The sequence below is a fragment of the Nymphaea colorata genome, chromosome 6 (assembly GCF_008831285.2).
Source record: "Nymphaea colorata isolate Beijing-Zhang1983 chromosome 6, ASM883128v2, whole genome shotgun sequence".
Classification (NCBI taxonomy): domain Eukaryota; kingdom Viridiplantae; phylum Streptophyta; class Magnoliopsida; order Nymphaeales; family Nymphaeaceae; genus Nymphaea; species Nymphaea colorata.
Genome location: NC_045143.1, coordinates 16,234,231 through 16,258,472, shown reverse-complemented (window position 1 = coordinate 16,258,472; position 24,242 = coordinate 16,234,231). Strand labels below are relative to the sequence as shown.

The 24,242-nt window shown below is 40.5% G+C and overlaps 4 protein-coding genes across 4 annotated transcripts; 2 read left to right on the top strand and 2 right to left on the bottom strand.

Moving 5' to 3' along the window:
• Window positions 1-2,199: 2,199 nt before the first annotated feature.
• LOC116256673 (uncharacterized) lies at window positions 2,200-3,652 on the bottom strand. Its single transcript, XM_031633083.2, has one exon. The coding sequence runs from the start codon at window positions 3,481-3,483 to the stop codon at window positions 2,497-2,499; it is 987 nt and encodes a 328-aa protein (XP_031488943.1). The 5' UTR covers window positions 3,484-3,652; the 3' UTR covers window positions 2,200-2,496.
• Window positions 3,653-3,756: 104 nt separating this feature from the next.
• On the top strand, window positions 3,757-5,991 carry LOC116256670 (pentatricopeptide repeat-containing protein At2g41080). The gene has a single exon (XM_031633078.2). The coding sequence runs from the start codon at window positions 3,763-3,765 to the stop codon at window positions 5,755-5,757; it is 1,995 nt and encodes a 664-aa protein (XP_031488938.1). The 5' UTR covers window positions 3,757-3,762; the 3' UTR covers window positions 5,758-5,991.
• A 628-nt stretch (window positions 5,992-6,619) lies between these two features.
• On the bottom strand, window positions 6,620-17,148 carry LOC116255623 (serrate RNA effector molecule-like). The gene is made up of 12 exons (XM_031631495.2): window positions 16,388-17,148; window positions 15,031-15,125; window positions 11,273-11,327; window positions 9,898-9,972; window positions 9,687-9,761; window positions 9,556-9,603; window positions 9,146-9,214; window positions 8,255-9,061; window positions 8,112-8,160; window positions 7,294-7,568; window positions 7,010-7,207; window positions 6,620-6,857 (listed from the first exon to the last, which is right to left on the bottom strand). The coding sequence occupies exons 1-12, from the start codon at window positions 16,750-16,752 to the stop codon at window positions 6,797-6,799; spliced, it is 2,172 nt and encodes a 723-aa protein (XP_031487355.1). The 5' UTR covers window positions 16,753-17,148; the 3' UTR covers window positions 6,620-6,796.
• A 1,048-nt stretch (window positions 17,149-18,196) lies between these two features.
• LOC116255624 (signal peptidase complex subunit 2) lies at window positions 18,197-23,050 on the top strand. Its single transcript, XM_031631496.2, has 5 exons — window positions 18,197-18,357; window positions 18,555-18,706; window positions 18,822-18,903; window positions 22,473-22,615; window positions 22,697-23,050. Exons 1-5 carry the CDS (start codon window positions 18,262-18,264, stop codon window positions 22,791-22,793), a joined length of 570 nt encoding a protein of 189 aa, XP_031487356.1. The 5' UTR covers window positions 18,197-18,261; the 3' UTR covers window positions 22,794-23,050.
• The last annotated feature ends 1,192 nt before the right edge of the window (window positions 23,051-24,242 follow it).

Genomic DNA, 24,242 nt, shown 5'->3' with positions numbered 1-24,242 from the left:
TAGATCGCCCAGGTATATTCTACAGTCATTACATTCTTATCTAGTCCAATACTGTTTTTCTGATACATTGAAGAAAAAAATGATTTTATACATTATGAAAGATTTTTTTTCCCCAACAAGATTTTTCTTCAAAATGAGATTTTTTACAACTAGAGTTCTCAATCACTACAGTCAAAATCCTACAGCCGGCGATGTGCAAAACATGACAAAACGGTAGCCGAATGTTAGTTCAAAGCAATTACAGATAAGGATTGTGAACGTATGGTAAAAAGAGCTGTCAGTGGAACTTGTCAAGTGAAGAACACTGCATCAAGTCTCATCATTGCCCTTCTACAGTCTTTTAAGTTTTTTTCCGATGGGGTTCTCGTAACTCTTAGTAGCTGGATTTTATTTTGCATTTATGTATATATGTTTCTATTTATATTTATATTTTTATTTCAGAGAGAGAGAGAGGGAAGGAGATGTGCCAAGTTTTATGTGCTGTCCGGCCCAACCTGCTGAGCCAGATCATATTTGTTTCTCCAGAAAACTCATTGATGGCCTTATCCCCACTTACAATTACCTAAGTTGAGAATATATTCTGGTACCAAAACCGAACCAATGAACCATTAGCTACCGAGAAAGATAGTTGAGGAAGAAGGTTTTACATGCTTAGCCCACGGCTTTAATTGCCACCCCCAATTTCAAGTTGCAACACGCAGGGGCGAATCCACGACAGCCTGCAGAAGCTACTAAAAATCATCATGAAATTGCACCTCATGTGGAGATGGACCTTTTCTATGCTTCCAATTCCTTCCCTGATCGTGCCGTATTTAGAAAACTCGATGACGGGGTTGTCCACGGTATAATTCGCCGACTGAATTATTGCAACTGTATTATAAGCTATCACTTTGGCACCGATGTAGATCTAAAATATCTGAGCCGTCGCCAATTTGGCTTCAAGACTGTCGTCCTTACATTAGGGTAGCCAATGCAATGGGCTTCATCGATTCAACGACAGGGCTCTGGAAAGCTAAGAGCGACTTAAGCATATAGAGAGCATTAGACACCATCTGTACCATTTTTCTACAGCAATATACATGCATGGCAAGGGACTAAAAGGCATTGCTTGTCCTTCTGCTGAACCACTATAAAAAGCCTCCAGAGGTTAATATATCACTGACAATGGAGGGCAACACAAGCATAAAGGCAACCCGAAATACCCTTGCTATCCTTGTCGAAGAACAAGCAAGCAACTATATGTAGTAAACAACTCACTATTATGAGACAAAAGCTCACGAATAATCATGCAAATCTAGGAAAATAGTCTCCCTTTATAAACGCATCTACTTGGTCTGGAGGGCGCTCAGGGGAAGAACAATGGCGAAGAAGAGGTGGAGAAAGACATTAGATCTACTGATTCGAGTCAATCAACCCAACTCCAAAGCAAGGGTCGCAGTTTTCTTCTCATTCTGACCCTAATCATCAATACTAGCGGAAAAGGGAAGGAAAGGAATCCAGATAGACTTTTGGTTCATTTCACTCAATTCACTACATAATACAACACTGAAAAACAATTTTTCTGAGTAGGCCAAGTAACAGATGCCAGACATTAAAGGCTAACATATATCAAATGCCAGATAGCAGTTAACAGAAAGCAACATCAGGTCCACAAAGCTTTAGTAGATTTAACTAATAATCATCCAACTTGCCATGTTCTTACCAACGCCTTCAAATATAGCTCCAAACTAAAATGTCAATATTTTCTATAAAAGTATTGATCAGTAATTTACTTCTTAGCTCGGATCACAGCAGGTCTTGCTCTCATAAGGTAATAAAAACTCCAGTTTACCAACTTGCGACCAATAAAGGAGCACTGCATTCATTAGAATGTTTCAAACTTTCAAGTGGCAAGGCATCACTCAATAAGATGGTGCCCTTTCTCTTAACCTTGGATCGTCTATCCAAGTTTGCGAGATGTTCAGGAGCTAATCCTCACAAGTCCTCATTGACTCTACAAAAACGAAACATTCGTCACTCAAACTTGGGATTGGAAAACAGTCATTCCCAACCCACTTGCACGTAACCAACATCGCATCGTCCAGAACCTAAGAATCACCTGTCCGCTTTTCTAATTGCCAACAAAGTCGAAACCTACGGTAAAGCGAAGTTTTTCGTCATTCGGGATATTCAGCAACCAGCAACAAGAAAGTCACAGACTGAAAACCGGTAGCACAGATGAGCTTTCATCCAGAAATGCACAAATACAAGAATACTTGCCCGAGTACTCATAGTCATACTTTTGTAGTAACCCAACCAAACTCAAACGTGGACTTCACAATTCTGATCATTTCAGAAACTCACCAACATCACTCGAGAGGAAACAAGCCGCTTTCTCTGGCAAGGAAACAAAATAGAAATACAGGCATAATACCAATGCAGTATCACAGTAACTATGTACATTGAGGAAACCACCATGATCTATGAAACGGAGCATTTCCCCCTCTGAAACCCTGATCAATAACCACCATAGTGCTCTGGCCACCTGCCCATTCCAGCAGGATTTTTTGCATCTCGCTCGCCGGCCTTCTTCTTCTCATTCTTCATCCCTTCCTCCAGAACTATACCACCACAAGCGCCTGCAACCATCCCAAGGGGCGGCCCGGTCCCCAGCAATAGTTTCCCTCTCTTTCCCCTCTTAACCCCATTCCCGCCATTGACGGACGAAGAAGCCGACGGCGATGAATACAGGGGGGCAGAAGGGCCGGAATCGTACCCTGCACGGTCACAATAATGATTCGGCGGAGGCGGAGGCGACAGCGGCAATGAAGGAGCCAAGGGTTTAGCACGGGAATGGCAATCGGAGAAGAAATTAGGGCTCGGCGGTGCAAAATCCATGGGGTGAGGAGCCGAGTAGCCAACGGGCATCCTCAATTGCTCCGGCAAGGGGAGATAGCCTCTCGGCTGCAGGGGGGCAGGGGCAGGGGCAGGGGCAGGGGCAGGGGCAGGGGCAGGGACAGGAGGCGGATATCCGCCTGCCGCTGAAAGCGGCCGCTTCCTGACGGCGATCTTGATCTTGAGCCTTCCCTGCGGGCGGCCAGAGGGGCGGCGTAACTCGAGTGTCAGGAGGCGGGGAGAGTCCGAGAGGGCGTCGTCGAGGGGGAGGCGGGCAGAGCCGACAACGAGCGGGAATGCAACAGAGATGGAGGAGGACGACGGGTGGATGTCATCGTCGGAGTGAAAGATGTCAAAGGTGAGGAAGCTGATGGGAAACGGACGGCACACAGAGATAGAGAGAGCGAACCGCTGGTTCCAGACGGGCTTGGTGCCGCCGGAGGAGTCGACGGTGGTGGGTAGGCGGCAGTTGGGATCGTCGAAGCAGGAGGCGACGGCGTAGGGTGCGAGGGCGCCGCGCCGCCAGTTGACGTTCTTGAGGTGCTTGGCGGAGACGATCGTCAGGTCAACGTCCAACAGGAGGTTGGGCAGCGAAGGGGACGACTCCATCGCTTCCGGCGACGAGAGAGAGAAAGAGAGTTTTGTTTCTTGGAGGTCACAGGTCAAAGCCCAACCGGAGATGTAAAACGAAACCGTCTCAGGTTACCAAACGACCACTATCCCTGCTCCGGACGCGTTCGGATATCTAATAGGAATCCAACCCGATATCTGGCCCCCTTCAGCCTTCGGTCGTATGACTCAGGTGGCCCCTCGTCGCATGGGCGTTTGGAAGGCCTTCCCTTTGCTGAATTTCCCCTTACATGGCAGCCGCCGCCAACGGCCTTCTTCATGTTTCTGAGCCTTCTGTCCAGGCGCCGGAATTTCCATATCCTTCTTGTTCGCACTCTCGTCACTCGAAGCACCCCACACTCCTCCAAGGACGGAGAGGAATTCATTGATCTTTGTCAGCAAGGGAGGTTAAGGGAAGCAGTAGAGGCAGCGCCACCGGAGCTATGGGCGAACCCGAGGTTGGCTTCCCTTCTCCTTCAAGGGTGCGTTCCAAATGGATCCCTTGCGAAGGGAATGCAGGTACACTCGCTCATACTCACGAGGGGACTGTCCTCGGACCGGTTTCTCTGCAACCATCTTCTGAATATGTACTCAAAATGTGGCGGCCTGCAATACGCGCGCCAATTGTTTGACGTTATGCCTCATCGGAACACCATGTCCTTCAATATCATGCTAGGCGCGTACGTGCAGAACGGCTGCCTGGAGCTCGCGTTGGACGTGTTCGAAGGAATGCCTGAGAGAAACTTAGCATCCTGGAATGCGATGGTCACTGGGCTGGTGCAGTATGAACATCATGAAGAGGGGCTGTGGCTTCTTGTTACAATGCAGAAGATGGGCATCATGCCTGATCAGTTCACTCTTGGAAGTGTTCTTAAAGGGTGTGCTGAACTGCAAGCACTGAGGCAGGGGGAGCAGCTTCATGTGATGGCAGTTAAAGCTGGTCTTCAGTCGGATGTCTGCGTTGGGAGCTCGCTAGCTCACATGTACATCAAATGCCAGTGTGTTCGTGAGGGAGAGTTGGTGGTTGGAGACATGCCAGTGCAGAATGTCGTTTCCTGCAACACGATTATAGCAGGGCGCGCACAGAGTGGGTACCCGGAGAAGGCGTTGGAACACTATCAATGGATGAGGAGCAACGGGTTCAAACCTGATCGTGTCACCTTCGTGAGCGTAATTAGTTCTTGCTCCGAGCTTGCAACGCTTGGTCAAGGACAGCAGGTCCATGCCCATGCGATTAAGGTTGGTACAGATTCATCTGTATCAGTAAAAAGTTCATTAGTCAGCATGTATTCAAAGTGCGGTTGTTTAGATGGTTCGATCAAATCATTTTCTGGAACCACTGATGCCGATGTAGTCCTTTGGAGTTCAATGATTGCTGCATATGGGTTCCATGGGCGTGGAAGAGATGCAATTAAGCTGTTTAACGAGATGGAAAAGGGAGGAATGGAACCAAACGACATAACCTTCCTGAATGTCCTTTACGCTTGTAGCCACAGTGGACTGAAGGCGGAAGGGCAGCAGTACTTCAAATTGATGAAAGAAAAATACGGGTTGGCGCCGAGGCTAGAACACTACACTTGTGTGGTTGATCTTCTTGGCCGTTCTGGTGATTTGGATGAAGCTGTGACCATGATCCGGTCGATGCCTCTACAAGCTGATACAGTCATTTGGAAAACTTTGTTGTCCGCTTGTAAGATTCATAGGAACGCACAGGTCGGAAAGGGGGTTGCTGAGGCTGTTCTTCAGCTGGATCCTCAAGACTCTGCTCCATATGTTTTACTTTCCAACATTCATGCAGATGCCAAGAGATGGGAAGATGTTACCATGGTTAGGAAAACCATGTGGGAATCCAAAGTGAAGAAGGAGCCTGGCATAAGTTGGCTGGAGATGAAGAACCAAATTTATCAGTTTTGTGCCGGTGACAGATCGAGTCCTCAATGGAGTGCGATTAATGAGTATTTGGAGAAACTGACAGTTAAGATGAAGGCATATGGGTACGTGCCTGATACAAGTTCAGTTTTGCATGATATGGACATAGAAGAGAAGGAATACTGTTTGGCACATCACAGTGAGAAACTTGCGATTGTGTTTGGGCTTCTGAATGTTCCAGCTGATTCACCAGTCAGGGTTATGAAAAATCTTCGTGTCTGTGATGATTGCCATCTAGCTATCAAATGCATTTCTAAGATTGTCAAAAGAGAAATCATTGTTCGAGATGTGAGTCGCTTTCATCATTTCGTGGATGGAAAGTGCTCCTGTAGTGATTATTGGTGACCTTAAGTCGCAGTGTTTAACGCAACCTAGTGGTATCACCACTAAATTATGAAAGCCCCAACCATTGACATCAATCTAAGGTGACACGCATTTGAACATTGATAACAAGATCGTGTATTTTGTCCAATAGAGAATGATTGTGCTGATAAGGAGCCTCTTATATCTCCGTACAATTGAATTGCCATCTTGCAGCCAAATGCATCTGCAAGATCAAAAGAGAAATCTGGTTCCATATATTAGTCGGTTTCATCATTTCATGGCCAGATGAGCTTTTTTGCAATGACTGCTGCACAGTAGCTTTGCTTCTTAACCAAATCAAGTGATTCTCAGTTTATCATTTGCTGCGACCCGAAGTAGCGTGGTAGCGATTGCTGGATCCCTAAAGTGGTACCCTTAATTAAATCCATAATGCACGTTCTCCGATTGTCGGATGAAATATGAAAAATGATATTATTTGTCATTCTTTTCCCGGCGGAGGCTATCCTTTTATTGGGAGCATTTTTTTTAGAAAAATTGCAAAGACACTGGGAAGATAAGGACATAACAAAAACTTGCTCGTCCTTCAACCTTTTTCATTTCACTGGCCATCCTAATAAGCTACTGCACAAAAGCACGCTTTTGATCACAAGTGAAGGGAACAGTTAAATTTCTAAAAAAAATTAAACCTCGTTATCCTTAACTAGGGCAGATGAAGTTTGGCAGTTCGTTGTCTTCGTCTAGCGATGCTACCGTGAAGACCAGGACCCCTGATGTCAACACATAATTAGCTAAAGATAGCAGGAAAGTACAAGGCACTTGCTCGAGGGCCAAGGCTCCAGGCAGTTGAATTGTTCTCAATGTTCACGCACATTAACAGACAAGGGGGCAAAAATGGATGATTGCATTCAAATATTTTCCAGCTGCACCATAGCATCTATGATACAGAGACAAAGAAATAAAAAATCAAGGCCACAATCATTCCCGATACAGTGAACAGCATGCACCATGCCCCCCAACTGCGAATCGATCTAATTTCATGATGATCTACATCCAAAATAAACTATAAACTCCGATAGTCAATGACAGTAACTTCGTCTTCGGGGGCATCAAGATCTTGATAACTGCATCAACAACAAGAGATGGGCATTGGAAAAGCATGAACATACTCGTAAGATTAAAAATTCCAGGAAACAAGAAAACCAGCAACTGAAGCACCAAAGAGTTCAACTGCAAAACCTAGACGTTAGAAGAATCATATGTTTTTGCAACCCACCTCCTGATTCGTCTTGGGTCCTGACCGAAAGCTGGAGGAACAGCAGCAATAATGGGACCTGCACCGATAGCAGAAGGCCCTGGACGCCCTATCCTACCTCGTGCACCACCATTTCCTTCCAAGGGACCTGGACCACCTTGATCTCGTAACATTCGCATTGCAACCTCAGGTGGCGCAGGAACAAATGGACCGAGAGGACTACGAAAGTATCCAGTTCGTGAAATTCACATACAAAAGCACAAGGAGTGATGAGAAAATGCAAAAAGAAGAAATATAAAACATACCCAGCACCAGGCACTGGCATTAAGACAGGCGGGGGAGGAGGCGCATCAGAGCTGAAGGGTGCACCACGAATTCCAGGGCCACCATAAGCATCACGAAGCGGAGAATCAGGATGTTCACCAGATTGATAATCATGAGACGGTGAGTTTTCACCTCGATCATATCTTTCTCTTCCACTAACCCTATCAGCCCTGTCATGCTCCCTCCTACTACTGCGCTCCTCTCTTGGACGACCCATCCCATCTGAACCAAGCCTTCGCCTGTGTGGTCTGTTTTTCTGCACAAGGAGGAAGACAAAATGCAAAAACAAAACCATAAGTTTTCAGTAACGATGGTTGACCATTCACCTCAATCGTCATGCCCGAATAAATGAGACCAACCACAAAAGGCAAGTACAAAGATGAATCCTGAAGAATTTGAAAAACAATATCCCACACATAACATAAATTTTGGATGAAAAAAACAAGGAGATTGAATCTCATATAACAACAACTTGAATAGAGAGATGCCCATAGGGAAACCTATAAAAAACCCACATACACAAGGCATAAACATATTGTTCAAAAGTCAAGGTCATGAAAAATCTCCAAAATCTATCATATCAGAGAAGCACATGTATCCCAATGATGAGCTACTGTCTTGCAACTTGGAACATTCTACCAGATGGGGCCAACGTATCCACAGGTAAATGGATAATGAATCGAACATGCATGTGGCAAAAAATTGCCAGCAACCACAATCTATTCACATAAAATGTGCAAAAAAGCATGCTCAGCTATGCATGATAATTGATAAGATCATTAATTACATAGTTCCATACCACTCCCGGCTGTTGAAGTACAGGCATGCCACCGGGTGCATTGGGATCACTGCAATGCCAAAGACAATCAATTATCAATCTCTGAAAAGTTCAAAATGGATACTTCCATATACAATTCCACGAGGTAACAAGCTAGCAATTACTTTGTGTAGTTCTGAAAATAGAGATCCTCCTGAATTTTAGAAGTCAGTTCCATTACAAGGTCAGAATGCTTCAATTTTAGATGCTTGTGCACAAACTCTACTGCATGAAATAGTTTTGTGCAGCCTTTTGCTCCACATCCATATTTCCATCCATACTTCTCATCTCTTATTTTCCTAACAAAAGGATCCAACGCTTCAATTGTAGCAGCATCGATTTTATCTTTTGCTGTCATTTCTACCAGAGGATCCTGCCTTTGCAATCTTCCTTGCCATAAAGTGTCAAGCTTCTTTTCCCACTCTGTTGCAGAAGATACATTTGCCCCACCGTAGCTCTTACTCTCTCCCCTTACATGCCTCAGACCTTTAGGCTCATTGGTTTCAGTCATACCATAATAATCCAGGCCATGAACCCTCCACAGATATGTCAAAATAGTATCCAATAGCTCAACACCTTCTAATCCCTTGACCGTTGACAAGCCACGTATAATCACAATGGGACCCATGGATCCACCATGAGATTTTTCAGCGTCCAACTTGTCCTGATCCACACTACTAAGGACATTGTCTTCAATGCCTTTTTCAGCATCAAGCTTCCATACAAGAGCCTGTGCCTGTAGAACATCAGTTTGAATCCTCCTTGGTTCACCACTAACTGGATGAGCCTTTGGAGCGGCTGAAAGAAGCTCATTTTCTTTGCCAGAGCCTCTACCATGGCGCCTTCTTTTGCCAGTGGCATCTGCCTCATCTTCTGAATTAGGCTCACTTCCTGGCCCAGATTTAGCTGATAAAGCAATGACACTTGGACCGCTGGTTACATAACACATAATAACAATAGTCAGAAAAGGCAGAAATACAGTCCTCGTGAAGAAACCAGAAAAATAGATATCTTACAGGTCCACTGTTCCACTCTGCAAATCCAACAAGAACTCCTTTGCAAGAGCCTTTGCATTTTCATTTCTCCTGTCAACGAAAGAAACACTTTCAGAATTATATCATAATGGTCAGGAAAAACTTGATATATGTATCACTTGAAAGGTAAGGCTATGAAACAGTATGTTGAGCATTCAACTCAAACTGTTTCCCTGAACCATCAGCAGAACACAGTAAGATGCAACAGTAATTGCATTCAAGTTTCTCAATCCATAGGGGCCCCAGAGATGGTTATTGATGAGCACAAAATTGGCTGAAGATTGTCACGTGCAAGAATATACAACTTCTTCACTTGATAGCAGAAGAGACAAGGCTACCACTGGCTAAAAGAAAAAACAAAGTAGTGCAAATGCTCAACAACAGAAGCTAACCTTTCAATGACTGTCAGCAAATTTGTTGGATGATATTTGTCTTTTAGCCTGTATTTTAACAAGAAAATAAACCATAAGAGTCTGGAACGCATACAATCGCCAAAATGCTGCTGCAGCATATGAAAAGTTACCATTCTTCATCCTTGTGAGTGTCGAAAAAGGTACACTTTTGAGTTGAGATATACTCTGACCTGTATTCTTCATACCTGGACAATTGCAATAGATACTTAAAACAAAAACTTCTATGAAGTCAAAATAAAATAATGATAAATACAAAAGGAATCAGAAGAAAAGGGGCGATGTTGTATTCCTTGTATACAAAATGCATTAATCGCCTAATACCTCCTCTCAGCTTCCGCAGGCAGAATATCATCTTCAAGCTCCAAAATGAACTGCTTATAAGACATCAAACCTTCCCTGGAAATGCAGTCTAATCAATTGCCACGCTACAGGGACAAAATTCTAATCCATAATGTACCAGCCCCCACTGTTAGAATCTTGCCCTTCCCAGATACAAAATTATAGGGGGAAGTATAATGAAACATGGATAGGAAGCAACCAAAAAAAAAAGTTTATTTCACAAAGTGCAACCAGTAAAATAAAACTCAAAACAAAAAAAGTCATTTAGAGATAAGAACTAGTTCTCCTAATACAAAGTTTATTTCAGAAAGTATAACCAACAAAATAACTCTAAAGAGCATGAGAAAAAGCTTCAGATATGCAACGGAAAAGAGAAAAACTGATTTAATGATACAAAGCACCATTTCTCATGAGAAAACTTGTTTTAAACAGGTCTCACTTTACCACACTATAATAATGAAGCAAGTCTCCAGCAGTATATATGGGAAACTTGCTACCAGCATTTAAGCATGCAGGAACACTATTAAGTTCATTGTGCTCCTAACACGGAAGAAGCAAAACAGCAGCATGAGATCACAGAAATTATACAGAGTTTTCACTAGCCAACAGCCAAATGATCAAGAACCAAATAGACATTTAATTTAAGCAGATTAACAGTCACCTTAGTGAACCACACACTACAAATCCCCATAACATCCTAAAATCATGAATCAAGACTCTAAATGCTTGAACAAACAAGAAAAACACAGCCAAAAGAAAGAGAGAGACTTAGAAAATAAAAACCCTAAAGGGCCAAGGCAGCAATAGTGGTCCTCTCGGTACAAAGGTGCGGAAAAAGGTAGCATCAAAACCATGCCCCTCCCTTTTAGCCCACCAAACACACATAGAGAAAAAAGGAAAAACCTCAAGAGAGACATTACAAATTAGAACAAGAAAAGGATATATTAAGAGTTACAAATTAAAAGCGACTACTTTTGTTTGAGGGCACCCAACCAGTTACCTTGTATCCTGTCTAGGCTGCTCTATGCCTGCTTTAACTGTATAATGGAAGACTTTGTACGAGCTGCTCAATCGTTTCTCTAAAAGATTTTTGAATAAGGTAAGTTTCCATATGTTACAAGTTGTCTGAATCGCATGAACCAAGAATGTGGTGTTTCTTTGTATGCTAAGATATCTCACATCTCTACTAGTCATCAGAAATATACAGACGAGAGGAACAGAAAATTGGCCAAAATAAAGACCATTGGTGAACATACAATCTATGAAATTAATGAATAAACAAATATTCAGATGCAAATGGCAAAATAAAAGAACCACCACAAGCTATCTATTCCAAAGGAGAAAAGGGGAACCAAACCTCTGTGGGCCACCCATTGTGTTTGAGCGATCAACAAAGTGAGAATCAGACCAGTCTGCAAAAAGTAACACCACAAATAAATAAATAAATAATTATTCATACTCAGTTACATTCCAAAAGTGAAAAATGCACTCAAACATAGGCATGCCAACTGCTCAGATTAGATAAACTAAGTACGGCTACAAAATGAGCCAAGCAACTCAAGCTTGACTCATACAAGCTCGCCTTCAGACAGTTCGTTTATTAACGAGTGAAGTTTGAGTCAATGACTAAACTCAAGAAACTAACATGTCAAGCCAAACTCATCTATGCCCGACTTATACACGATTGTTAAGAACACACGCTTGTTAAGAACATACAATTCTATATAATATGTGTTACATAACTAACACATAAAATAAGTTCTGCCTAAGAGTCATTCTTAAAGGTTTCCAAGTTGAAGGTTTGGATTTCAAAGCTTATTGTAAGAATTCTGGATGTGCAATTTTAAGATATCGAACATTTCATACTTGGCTTGGGCTTAAATGAAGATTTGTTGAGATTGACCAAGCTGTGCTTGATCTCAATCAGTCGAACTTGGATCATGTAGATCGCTACATCTAAGTACATCAGCAATCTAATCTGGCCGAATTCAATATTGTCAAGAAAAAAACAGAAAAAAAAAAGTCAAAAGCTTAGCCATTCACATCCCTACCTAAACACCATCAATTCAAAAAGCAGTAAAATTTTTATACGAAATTGAGGTTGAATAGTTATGTGCATGATCAATAACAAGTAACAACCATATGTAGGTACCTACTAGTGATCATATATATGCAACCTTTCAAAAGATTATTAACCGCTAAGAGCAACTTTTTTGGCAATATAAAAGACCAACTGGTCGAATACTTTGGTAGATGCAAAATGAAATGAAAGAAAAAAATGAACAGAGGAAGAGAAAATTTATACGGATGAAATATAATGTATACATAAAGCTCAACAAAATTAACCATATATAGCAAATAAAACCAGCTCTTCATGTAGTAATTGTTTTCTGTGACTTGATGCACTATTAATGCAAGATGAATCGGATGTGTACACAAACAGTAAAACTGTACATGGCGAATGGATGAAACTTATGTAACCTAAGGTCCTAAACCATAGAAACCATCACCACTAGCCACAAAAAGAAGGTGAGAACCAGGTAAAGGATTTTGCTTTAGCAACTGACATAGAATAGCAGGTACCTACACCTGGAGGTTTTAGCAGGTGATGCAACAACTTTTTTTTTTAACATCCAACTAGGTCAGAAGCAGTTCCACCATTGTCTGTTTTAACATCTTTTTCCACCTATTTCTCTAGTTTGTCTTGCCTGAGTAAGAAGTAAAAATGGGATAAGTTTTCATAACTAGCAGACAACAGATCGTTAAGGATGTGAAAGATTAGGTGTGTCAGGGAGAAGACAGAGTACATTTGTGTCCCAGAACACAAGCAAAGCGTTATTAATTTATTATATCATGTGCTCATAATGACCAACGTGTATTTGTATTGAACAGAAAGTTACAATAGGACTTGAGCTTGATTGTTTTCTTATTTTACCATTTTTTGTCCATCCAACTAGGTCAGCAGCAGTTCCACCACTGTTACATGTTTTTCCACCTATTTCTCTAGTTTGTCTTGCCTGAGTAAGTAAAAATGGGATAAGTTTTCATAACTAGCAGACAACAGATAGTTTAGGATGTGAAAGATTAGGTATGTCAGGGAGAAGACAGAGTACATTTGTGTCCCAGAACACAAGCAAAGCGTTATTAATTTATTATATCATGTGCTCATAATGACCAACGTGTGTTTGTATTGAACAGAAAGTTACAATAGGACTTGAGCTTGATTGTTTTCTTATTTTACTGATTTCACCAGTTTTCTATCTCTTTTTTTATTCTCAATGGAGCAGCAAAAGATTGTCAAAAGTTCATGAATTACCTCTTCTGATTAGGATAACAAGAAGAGCATGTTGGACATTAATTTTTGAGAATGATAATTCAGAAATTAGTAAGCTTTGGAAACATAACTGGGAGTTATTGAAGGCAACTGCCCAACAGTAGCACTCAGCAGAAGATTGAACATGTCAAAACTCTCCAGCAACAATACTGCAGTGCCATGACTTTTTCGAACCAAAATCCCACTTATTCTCCCACATGTTGACTAATCAAATGACCACTCATCATCTTGATCATCAGCAGAAAATATAAATGATGCAAATAGAATAGCACATGCAAATATGACAAAGAAATGTTATATTATACATATTGTCTTTTTCAGGATTCCTTCATCTATTTTAAGCTTAGTTGTTAAGGCATGCACTAGTGAACGCCTAGGCGTCGCCCAGGCGTGAGTCCACACCCATTGCCTAAGTCCATCACTTAGGTGACATGTGTTAGACTCGCACCTAGGTGCGCCTAGACCATGGGAAAGTGAAAAATCACCTTCCCTTCAAATTAAGTCCTGTAATTTTCTTGTACACTGTTATACCATATATACTTATACTATATGCAGTTATATTATATAACTTCTGTTCTTTAAGTACAGTTTGTTGTACGTTAATTACATATTCTATATCAACTCATCAAGCAGAAGCTCCAACCATACGTTAAGTACATGTTCTATAAAACCAATGAATTTCTGTATATATCTTGTGTGCTCTAAAACATATTTTATAGAACCTATGCCAGCCTTCTTACCCCATGTTAAAACCTAAGTTTATGGTAAAAAAGACCACCAGTTTATCTTGTTTAGTGCATGTCTAGTAATCAGACAAATATATGCAGACCTCACTTTTGCAACCTGAATACAGATTTATTTTCTCATTTGTGAGGGTGTTTTGTGTGTTATATGTATATTATATGTTACATGTACAATCTGTTGTAAACTTGTAATGTATTTATATGTACAGATTTGATATGATTTTTGTTTGAATGATTCAAATGAAATAGTATATAAGGTCTATAACTAGTCTATAAGAAATGCAAGCATTGTCCAGCATGTAAACAAGAATGACGTGTTTTCTTTTGTCTATCAAACTAAGGCATCAGCTAGAACAGAACAGCACAGTTTTCCAGTATGTAAACAAGCTCTGTCAATCTGTCATGTAAACAAGAACAGAACAGTTTTTTATGTTTTAATTTTTGGCTTTACTTACAAAGTATAATCATTCAATTAGAACAGAACATAACAGTTTTTCAAGTTTTACTTGGAATAGAAGCTTACAATACAGTCAGCAACTACATAATTTTATTATGTAATGGCTAACATAGCTAAAAAAACCAAAAAAAAAAAGTCGCCTTCTTTGCCTAGGCAAGCCTAGTCCTGCCTAGACGCTTGGTGCTGCCTGGCACCTGGGCGCCTTGACAACCAAGATTTTAAGTTAGCTCGCTTATTGTTTACATATTCAAAATGAAGCCTGCTGAATGAATTGGGAAAAGGTGTGATCAATAAAGTTACTATTTATGAAGAGATAACAAATCTTATCTGTTAAATATTAGGCATAATTAATTACAGGGAGGACTCTGTGAATCCTCCATAGCATAGCAAACACTTGTTCTCAGCATTGTAGGAAACAAACAGCATCACAACATTTTTTTACGCCGAATTATGAAAGTTGGACACAAGTATTTTCTTGCTTCAGTGATGTATACATACAGGGTCACCTTATGAAGACAAATTCCCTACATTTTAACGGTTTAACCAATTATCATTTGACTTCTAAACCAAACAGCACTTACCTTGATAACCATGCCGCCCATGGGCCCTTTCGTCATGGTACCCAGGTCTCCCGCCTCCTCTATCATAGCCTCTTCCAATATAATCATAACCAAATCTGCAATAAAAATTGCACAAAGGATGATAGGGACTTTCACTAACAATAATCAAAATTGACCACTTAAATTACTCTTGGCACTTGAATGGGTATCACAATAAGTAAATTACTATTGGCACTTGAATGGGTGTCACAATAAGTAAGTTTTTAGTGAACACGACTTTTTCCTTTTTTTTCCGGGTGAGTGGTTATTTTTTCCACCAAAGTAACTTAATAGTCACAAACTTGAAAGTTATTGTTTTGGAGGACAGTCATAGGCTCTTATGTGGCAAAACAAGAAGGCTCCAGTCCAGTGCAATTGCACAAGTCAGCCCTAAATTTTATTTCTTTACTTTAAGTGTTAAAGAAAATGAAAAAAATCGCTTTCATGGCAGACTTAATATGAAGTTCAAATTATTAAAAAAAACTTTCAGCTTTTTATATCATAAATCTGTAACGTAAGATACAGCTTCTACCTATTCTAAAATAGGTAAAAAGTTGTATCATAAGATACATACAACACGGTATAGAAATACATGGCTTTTTCAAACAAAATCTTGAAGTGAAAAAGCAAAAACATAAAGAATAAATAATATATTAATAAAAAAGGTATAATAAACATTTGAATTATTTCAAAAAATTAAAAATGCTTTTCATAATTTTTCTAATAGAAATTCAAACAAGACAAAAATGATCTTGAGAAAGCAAACGCCAAACGTTCAGTAGCTAAACACTCATTTGTTATCCTTATACATATCCATCATTTTACAACCGCCAAATCCTTTGGACTACAAGATATTAGATATCTAATTACTTGTTTATTCCTAATATTTTCTTGACTATACTATGTTAAAATGATGAAAATAGGCCATTGTCGATTACTAGTGTGTTTCATTCGCCTTATTTGTAGTTGTTTCTCATGATTTACGTACTTAACTACAAAATTCTTAAAATTATTGATCCTTGTTTTTTGCATTTCCTAAAACTTTTAGTCTTCTATCACATATATCATTTTATCGCTTACAATTTGAACCAGTAGTAGCATGTACAATTCTAACTCATAATATGTCCTTGAGGTGTCCTTTTTTCCAGTTTCCTCAACAATTTAACACTCTATGAAGAAGGAGCATGCCATACCTAGTGAAACCAAAATAATATGCAGTAACTTAAAAAAACAGGACTTATAATCGAAATGGAAACAGAGGGACATCATAATCACAATTTGAGCCATTGCACCACCGATCAACGTTCAATCAGGTGGCATTAATCGAAGAAAATCCTACCTCCCGTCGTCGGAACCAAAACCACCCCTAGGGCTACTCCGACGATGATCGTGTCCATCACCCCTCCGGCCACGCTTGAACGGTGGAGGGGAATGACGAGAAGGAGAATGCCAGCGCTCCCGTGAGACGTAAGGTGGAGGGCTAAGACTGCTCCGCCGCCTGTACTCCCTGTCTCGGTCCCTTGACGGAGACCGGTTCCGCTCGTAATGTTCGCCTCGCCGGTTAGAGTCCCGCTCGTCCCTCCTCTCCCTCGAGTCCCTGTCCCTCTTCCTCGGTAGTTCCTCGGATGTCTTATCCTTCCGGTCTGTCTGCCTCTCCTGTCCACGATCTAGGGCTTCTGCAGGCATATCCATAACCTCCGCCATCTAAAGAGGCTATACGAGGAACCGCAATCGTAGCAACGGATTGAAAAAATGGGACAGGACAAGATGAACGATCTGAAAGCCGAAGCGGAAGAAAACCAGCAGCGACTAAACCCTACGCACCGAGGCCGCCACCCACGGGTATAAAACAGGGGATGAAACAAACCCTAAAGCGCCCAAGCAAACAAGAAAATGGAAACGCCTGCCCTGCAAAAATCCCCGCGGCTTATCTCATCATCTTCTCCCCTTCTTATGTTCCAGGTTTGTTGGACGTACCCAGAGGGCTGCGAGGCGCCGCATCGACGCATGGGCAATCGAAGCCGCCGCGCTCTACGAACGTCGTAAATGGTCCTTTTCATTCATGTTGGATTCGTAACATTTGATCCAACCCAAAAGGGTCGTAAAGCTTTTGTGTACATTGCGCTTTCACAATTTAGACAGCTGACCTCTTCTCTTCCGTCCGCCCAACAATATATGAAGAGATACATTTTTAATTTGACTATTGAGGATGCTATGTCACTGTATCTTAAGTTGGAATAACACGCTGATGCCATTGCTAACCGTAACAGAGCTCATACCTCAAAGGCAAGGCCGTGAGAAAGTGGGAACCTTTGGCCCATTTTTATGGGAAATGGATTGTAAGTCTGTCACTCATCCTAACTATCTCAATGACCAACGCATCCAAATGTTGGAGCACTATGCCTAGGATCCGTTTAAAATAAAATGCTTTTTGATCAACAAATAAAGTGGAGTACATATATAGTCTTGATAAAAATATGAATTTCCTGTCGTTGACCTTTATGTATTATGCCATAATTGATAATGTGGAAAGTACCTTCGTATGTTAGACTTGATGAGAACTCTCAATGCACTTGATTTTAAATAGATAATATTTTAAAAATTAACTTGATAAAAATAAAAACCTAACTGTATTTTTAAGATATTGAAATGCCCTTAAAAAAAAGATAAAGATTCTTGTTTAAAAGAAACTCAGTTATTTTCTCCATTAAAGGGTATTCTAGTATCTTGAAAGCAGTACAGTGTTTCTATTAGTTTGAATTTAATATCCATTATACGATCTTCTTAAAATTAATGGCTTGAAAAATTCTTATCATGCCTCAGGTGTCGTGTGAACGTCTGGTAGCTACCACTACCAGTGTCCTCGATAATACATTTAATACTATATAAAAGATAATGGTGAAATGTTCTAAATCTTTAGTATTATGTAAAATTTATGATGAAATCTTCTCAATCTTATACAATACGTTCCATCTGGGGAAAGGGAACTCTTTTTCGGGTCCAGTTACGTGGGTTCGGCTCATCGCCTTATTTTAACGCCAGGTGGAGTGTTAGGTTCGGGTCCAAAATCGAAAAAACCCGACTATTGGATGAATTTTCCGAGCCCCAGTCCCACCTTATTACATCCCGGGACCTCGGGGCATATATATAGCGCAGTCTTCGGGAAGTCGAACGCCCGATAGAGCTCTGTCATAATTCCCCGGGCGATTGACGATGGCGAGCAAGCCCTCTCCCTCCAAGACCCCTAAGAAAGCAAATCTCAACGATCCTCACGCCATCAAGCACGTCCTCGACGAGACCGTCACGGAGGTAACCTGAAATCTATTTCATTTTCAGGTTTCGTTCTATCTAGGGTTTTGTGTTTCCTTAGATCGTCATCTTCCCGATCGGGGTTCTTGTCTGCAAGATCTGTAGGGTTTGTGGTGATTCTCTTGTATTAGACTATCTAGGCGTTCTTTTGGTGAGATTGGAATGACAAAAAGAAATTTCGATTTGCATATTTGTAGATCGTGACGAGCCAAGGGTATGCGGAGGATGTGCGGTTGAGTAACATCAAGCTGTTAATCGGCGTAATCATCATAGCCATTGCGCTGGCTGCACAGTTCTATCCTAAGAAATTCCCGGCCAATCGGGATTTTCTCATTGTTTGCATCATATTATATCCTTTTTGCGGCCCATTCCGTCAATTCACTATATTCGTGTTTTGTGAAAGTATTATGTACTTGTGTTCGTGTTTGGTCTGAACTAGCTTTTGTGGAGCTTGACTCTGGCAAGTATGTGATCTTCAACGGTCTGTTGCAGTTGATCATTTACACCAAGGAGAAGAATGCGATACTTTTTACATATCCCCCGACCGTAAGTCTTTTGAATTGATTTTGATCGGAAGACGACTCATATGTTTTGAAAATGTGCGATGCTTTCTATCTTTTGAATAATGATTCTGATGGACTTAAGTTTTGTATTTATATATATGATGTCTTTTGCTTTTCCTTTTCTCAACTTGATATGAAAAATCAATCAATGGTTGTATGCTATTATTGCATATTACAGTATCTTGGATCTCACTGTACAGTTTAGACAGTTGTTATCTTCAGTCAAGATGCCTTTGTCACAGAAGGTGGAATAGGATTTGTTCTATGTTGGGGTTTTTGTTTCCAGATGATGACGCCTTTGTCACATAAGGTGGAATAGGATTTGTTCTATGTTGGGCATTTTGGTCCCAGATAGTATACGTTTGTCACATATGGTGGAATATAAGTTGCTTTATGTTGGGTTTTTAGTCTTGCTGATATACCTTTGTCAAGTAAGTTGGAATGGATTTGTTTTATGCTGGGTTTCCGGTCATAGAGGACAAACTTCTGACTAAGCCAGATATAGGTAGAGTCTCTCGGTCCAGTGCAACCAAAGACTTGTCTCAGAAGAGATACTTTTTTTTTTTTTTGGGGGTGGGGGAGGGGGTTACTCTGCAAATGGGGCAGATATTTTTATCAGGAAAATCTTCAACCTGCAGGTTAGAGCTCGTGGCCTACATAATTATCATGTTGCCCTTTATTAAGAACATTCCTGTAAATCAATGTACTGGCAATGACGTAGTTTAAGCATGTTTACCATGTCATTTCTTAAGCTATCAGGTGTAACTTCATGTATTGTTTCTTATTTGAAAATTACTAACTCAAAACATGCTGTTCAAGTGTATCGTTTTGCTCAGTTCATGTATGGGGATGAGTTGGATTTTCTCCGTCAACCACATGGCTGCAATCTTACGTGAGAGAATTGCGGCTGTTCAGTCACCCAAACATGAGATCTCTTCAAAAAAATAGTCACGTAGGTTGGCTACCACTGTCGCCTCCATTCTCGGTCTTGTTATACCAAATACAAAATCATTGGTATCAAAATTCATGTCCTAACTGTCACAACGACCACCATCATCCTCAAGCAAGAATGTCAAAACAAGTTCTTTGATGCCATCATCATGCTATCTCCTTTTTTTTTCTTTGACACCTGTTGGGGATATGAGTGTTAAAAAAATGTTTGTACTGGTTGTCGGTAGGTGTGTAACACCTGAAGGATAACATTAGTGGTTTGGAAGCATATGCATTGCAAAGGTCACTCACCAGAAAATACTTTGACTCTTGATCTCGAAAAGCTTTTTTTGGAAATGCAAATGCACACATATCAGATTAATCAGGGAGGAAATTTCCTTTTTCTAATTAGAAAGTAATTATCCCTGTGTAATCAAGATCTCAAATAATTGAAATTTGAGAATCAAAGGATTCAAAACACAACATATGGATCTGGTTAGGATTATCAATCATATCAAGTGTACATGATAGTCAAAACAGGAAACAAGGCCTGAATGAGGACTTCAAAAAGGGAGTTTCGGAAACTGGGAGGCAGTGGGTTCAAAGAAAGCACGTTATGTGCAGCATCTCGTATTCCCTCGTGTGATTTCCGTATATTCTCAATTTGTTCCAATGAGAACACTTCCTCTTAGAATAACCCAAGATTTCAAAAATGATAGTTGTGAGTTGTGATTATGATCAGCCTCATCTGAGATAATAGGTAGCCTGTAGGTAGCTCAGATGGGATAGTTGGATTAGGTTGATTCATATTATTCTGGCTCAGGTGGATAAAATCACCTCTAGAAATAGGGCTATACAAAATTCTGATTGTGCATGCGTGGGTCACTTGCAGTCAAGTCGAGATGCATTGTAATTAAATTGGGTCTACTGAGTCTTTTTGTTGCTTCCTAACTTTCTTTATGTATTTGGAAGAGAATTCCTGAGCTATACTGAGTATAGGTTGTGAATGAATCCTGAAATTGCTGCTGGTGAATGAAAAGTACAACTCTGAAGTGTTGTTGAGCCTCTTTAGAGGCATTCAGGGGCCGAGTTGAGCCAGATCTAGCTTAACTCAACGACGACGTGGCCTCAAATTCACCAACTCGAGCTCGGCTAAACTCATCCTGGAAGATCTCAAGCTTGGCTTGGTTAAGCTCAAGCCACCTTGAGCTGAGCATTGAAAATGTTTCTTTTTCAAGGATCAATAGGTGGGTTTGAAGTAGAGACCTACCTAATGAGTTAAATAAGTCTTCCGGTACGCCAACAGTACCATTTGTGGTAAGGTTGGGAAAGATTCAATATAACGAGTTCGGCGAGTCAAGCTCACCTTACTCGTTAAAATAAACTTCTTGAGATTTTGAGTGGAACTCAAACTGTTGAATAAATGAGTCAAGCATAGATGAGTTGATCTCAAATAGCTCGAATCTTTGACAACCCTAATAATCATTAGCTAGTGAAGGCTGCTATTGTAAAACTTGTGAAAATGGCTTCTCAGAAAGCATTTTTAGTCCACTTGTATGTCTAGGTTGTTCATCCCAGTGATTTCTGATTAGCAGTTGATAATGCTGGTCTTGTCAATTACTTTGACTAGAAGCAGATATCAATACTTTTCTTGAGAACAGATTTAAGGCCTTTAACTTTTGTTTCCAATGGAAAACAGTATTACACTGTTCACATTTACAGCAAAAGCTCGAGGATGTCTATGTTTGGGGGAGGGAGTTGTATTGGATTAGACAGTAGACTAATTAGTTGACTGTTTCTTTTGTGTGGCTGGAAATAAAAGAAATGTGTTTCCTTTGGTTGCTGATAATTATTATTTTCAGGAAAGATGACTCATCTGTTACAAAAAATAGGTTGTTCAAGGACAAATTTGTCAGAGTTTTTTGGGCAAAAGTACATTTGTATGGACGCAGGTTAGAAATTTTTGGGAGAACTGCTTTTTTCTCAGAGATTGATGTCATGGTTTCATTGAGCATCACACTGATAATACTAGGAAGTAGCTTCTTTTTCACAGAAAGCGACGAAGAAATCAATGGGAAGCATGAGATCTTGATTTCCAAACCAGTTATACAGAAACCGTTGTAGGGTGCAACAAACAGGTAATCAGGTCATTATTTGTTCACCTAAGATGATGACCTTCAAACCAGTTGTATGGAATGCAACAAAGTACAAACGGGTATTCAGGTCACTTTTGAATTTGGGTCACCTGATCTTTCTCCGTAGTTTTCTGGTGTTTCCGTGAATATGTTGGGGCAAGATGGAACTCAAGCTGTAGCAGATGCTGTTGGTTTTTTTGGCTCAATCTTGTTGATACATGTGAAATGAACTCACCGTATATTCTAATGGATTCTGTAGTTGGATAGGAAGTGAATATGGATATGCCAAGTTTAATAAGAGATTGACAGATGTCGTCATTATTGCATAACTAACAAATGACCCTGTGATGTTGCTGATTGTGCTTGCATCTCCTCATGTTTTATGTTTTTTGTTTGCTGGAAGTTCCAATAGTATTATGCTTCCTATACAAAACCTTGTGCAAGTCATAATATTGATATGTTTTGTTGCTTTTGATTTTATGGTCAGGGATCTTTCAACAGCACCGGTTTAGTGGTCTCCTCCAAGCTGCCAAGATTTTCTGATACATACACTCTGACAGTAGCCAGTTCAGATCCAAAGTCTGTCTCTGCTCATGCATCTGTTCAGCTCGCCAAGAGTGTCGCCGAATGGTTTGTGCATTCATCACCTTGTGTGCATCTTTGCTTCTAGTTCGTTTTTATGTATCTTGAGTTTTGTGTGCAACGTGACAGGTTCACTAGAGATGGGGTTTTAGTTGAGGGCTACTTCTGGAAAGATGTGGTGGATCTGATTAATGACTATGCAAAGAATGGTCGAAAGACCAAGTAATTTGAAGCTCACCGAGGAGACCTCTCTGTATCACATTGGTCGTTTCATTTGCATGAGTTTGAAAACAATGACAGCTGCATGGAACCTTTTAAATATGGAATCACATGTTGCTGGGAAGAGAAGAGAACCAAGTCCTGGGGATCCATACTTTTTTTTTGGATGTAGATTGTGAGATAGTGTGGGCTTTAAAGCTGACCAACTATTATTTTTTGGATGTAGATTGTGAGGTAGTAGCTGACAAAACTATATTTTCCTTACTGGCCTTCTTACTAGACAACAGTGTTACATTCCTTTGCTGCTAACCTTTGCATGTTTGTTTGTTTAGCCATCCGAATAAAGGCGTTAGTAACCTGATTCTATAAGGCATATGGGGCCCTGTAGTGTATATTTTCCAAAACTGCATTACTCTATGTGGAGATGTACACGGAGGCAAGTCTTAGTGTTCAAGTATGATATGTAGGTTGGTTACATCCAATCTACCTACTGCAACGTCGAGTGATTTGCACGAAGCTGATGATGGTTAACACCTATTTTATCAAAATCGATTTCTGAATTCAATTGGTAAGGTTAATGATTTAGTGAGTCGAATGGGAAGCAGAATCATTTGGGAATCAGGAGGACTAGAAAATGTGTTCTCGATTTAGAAATAAAATAAAATAAAAAAAATCAAAATCAGAAAAAAATAAAAAAATACTAGAGAAAACGAAATATGTCCAAAAAAATTAAAATTAATAGAAGATTGACCTGCGAGGTATGAAAATTTTACTAGGCCTGAAGCCTATTAAACATAATGGTGCTGATAAGTTCAGCCTAAGTTATACTAATAATTGCCAAGATGTATGTTTGTCATTACACCAAATCACAGAGCCACAGAAAGACATTTGGACTGGGTAAATTATGGATGAACGCTATTCAACCTGAACGGAGATTATGGAAAAATTCATTCGGAGATGCGATTAATCTTTTTTATTAGATTCACAATGCGAACCCTTAAATTATCAACCATAAGATGCGATTAGAGACGAGTTTGGCTCATAACTCTTTAGAGCAACCTAGGAGCTGTCCTTGTTGTCCACCTCTTCGTAGGGGAAGGGTATGAAAGAACAAAGATGAGGGCGGCGACGTGAGAGTGTGACGAGCATCGCGTGGAAATGAAGAGGGAGTAGTGGAATTTGACGGTGGATGCAAACACCAGGTGAAAGCTCATTCCATGAGGGAAGGTGAAGTATGAAAGTTTAGTTCTGTACCTAACATTGTAAAGAACCTTAGAGGATTTATAAAGAGTTTGACTAAGTGATAATATCGTTCTAGTTTCTAGCTGTTTTTGTAGAGGAATCGAAGTCGCTAAGGGGCAGATTTGGTCCGTCAAGCTGGGAGTCTAAGCTAGGTGTGAGAGTCGGTCGGGTCATTACAATTGACACTATAATAGGTTCAACACTTCGACCTAGG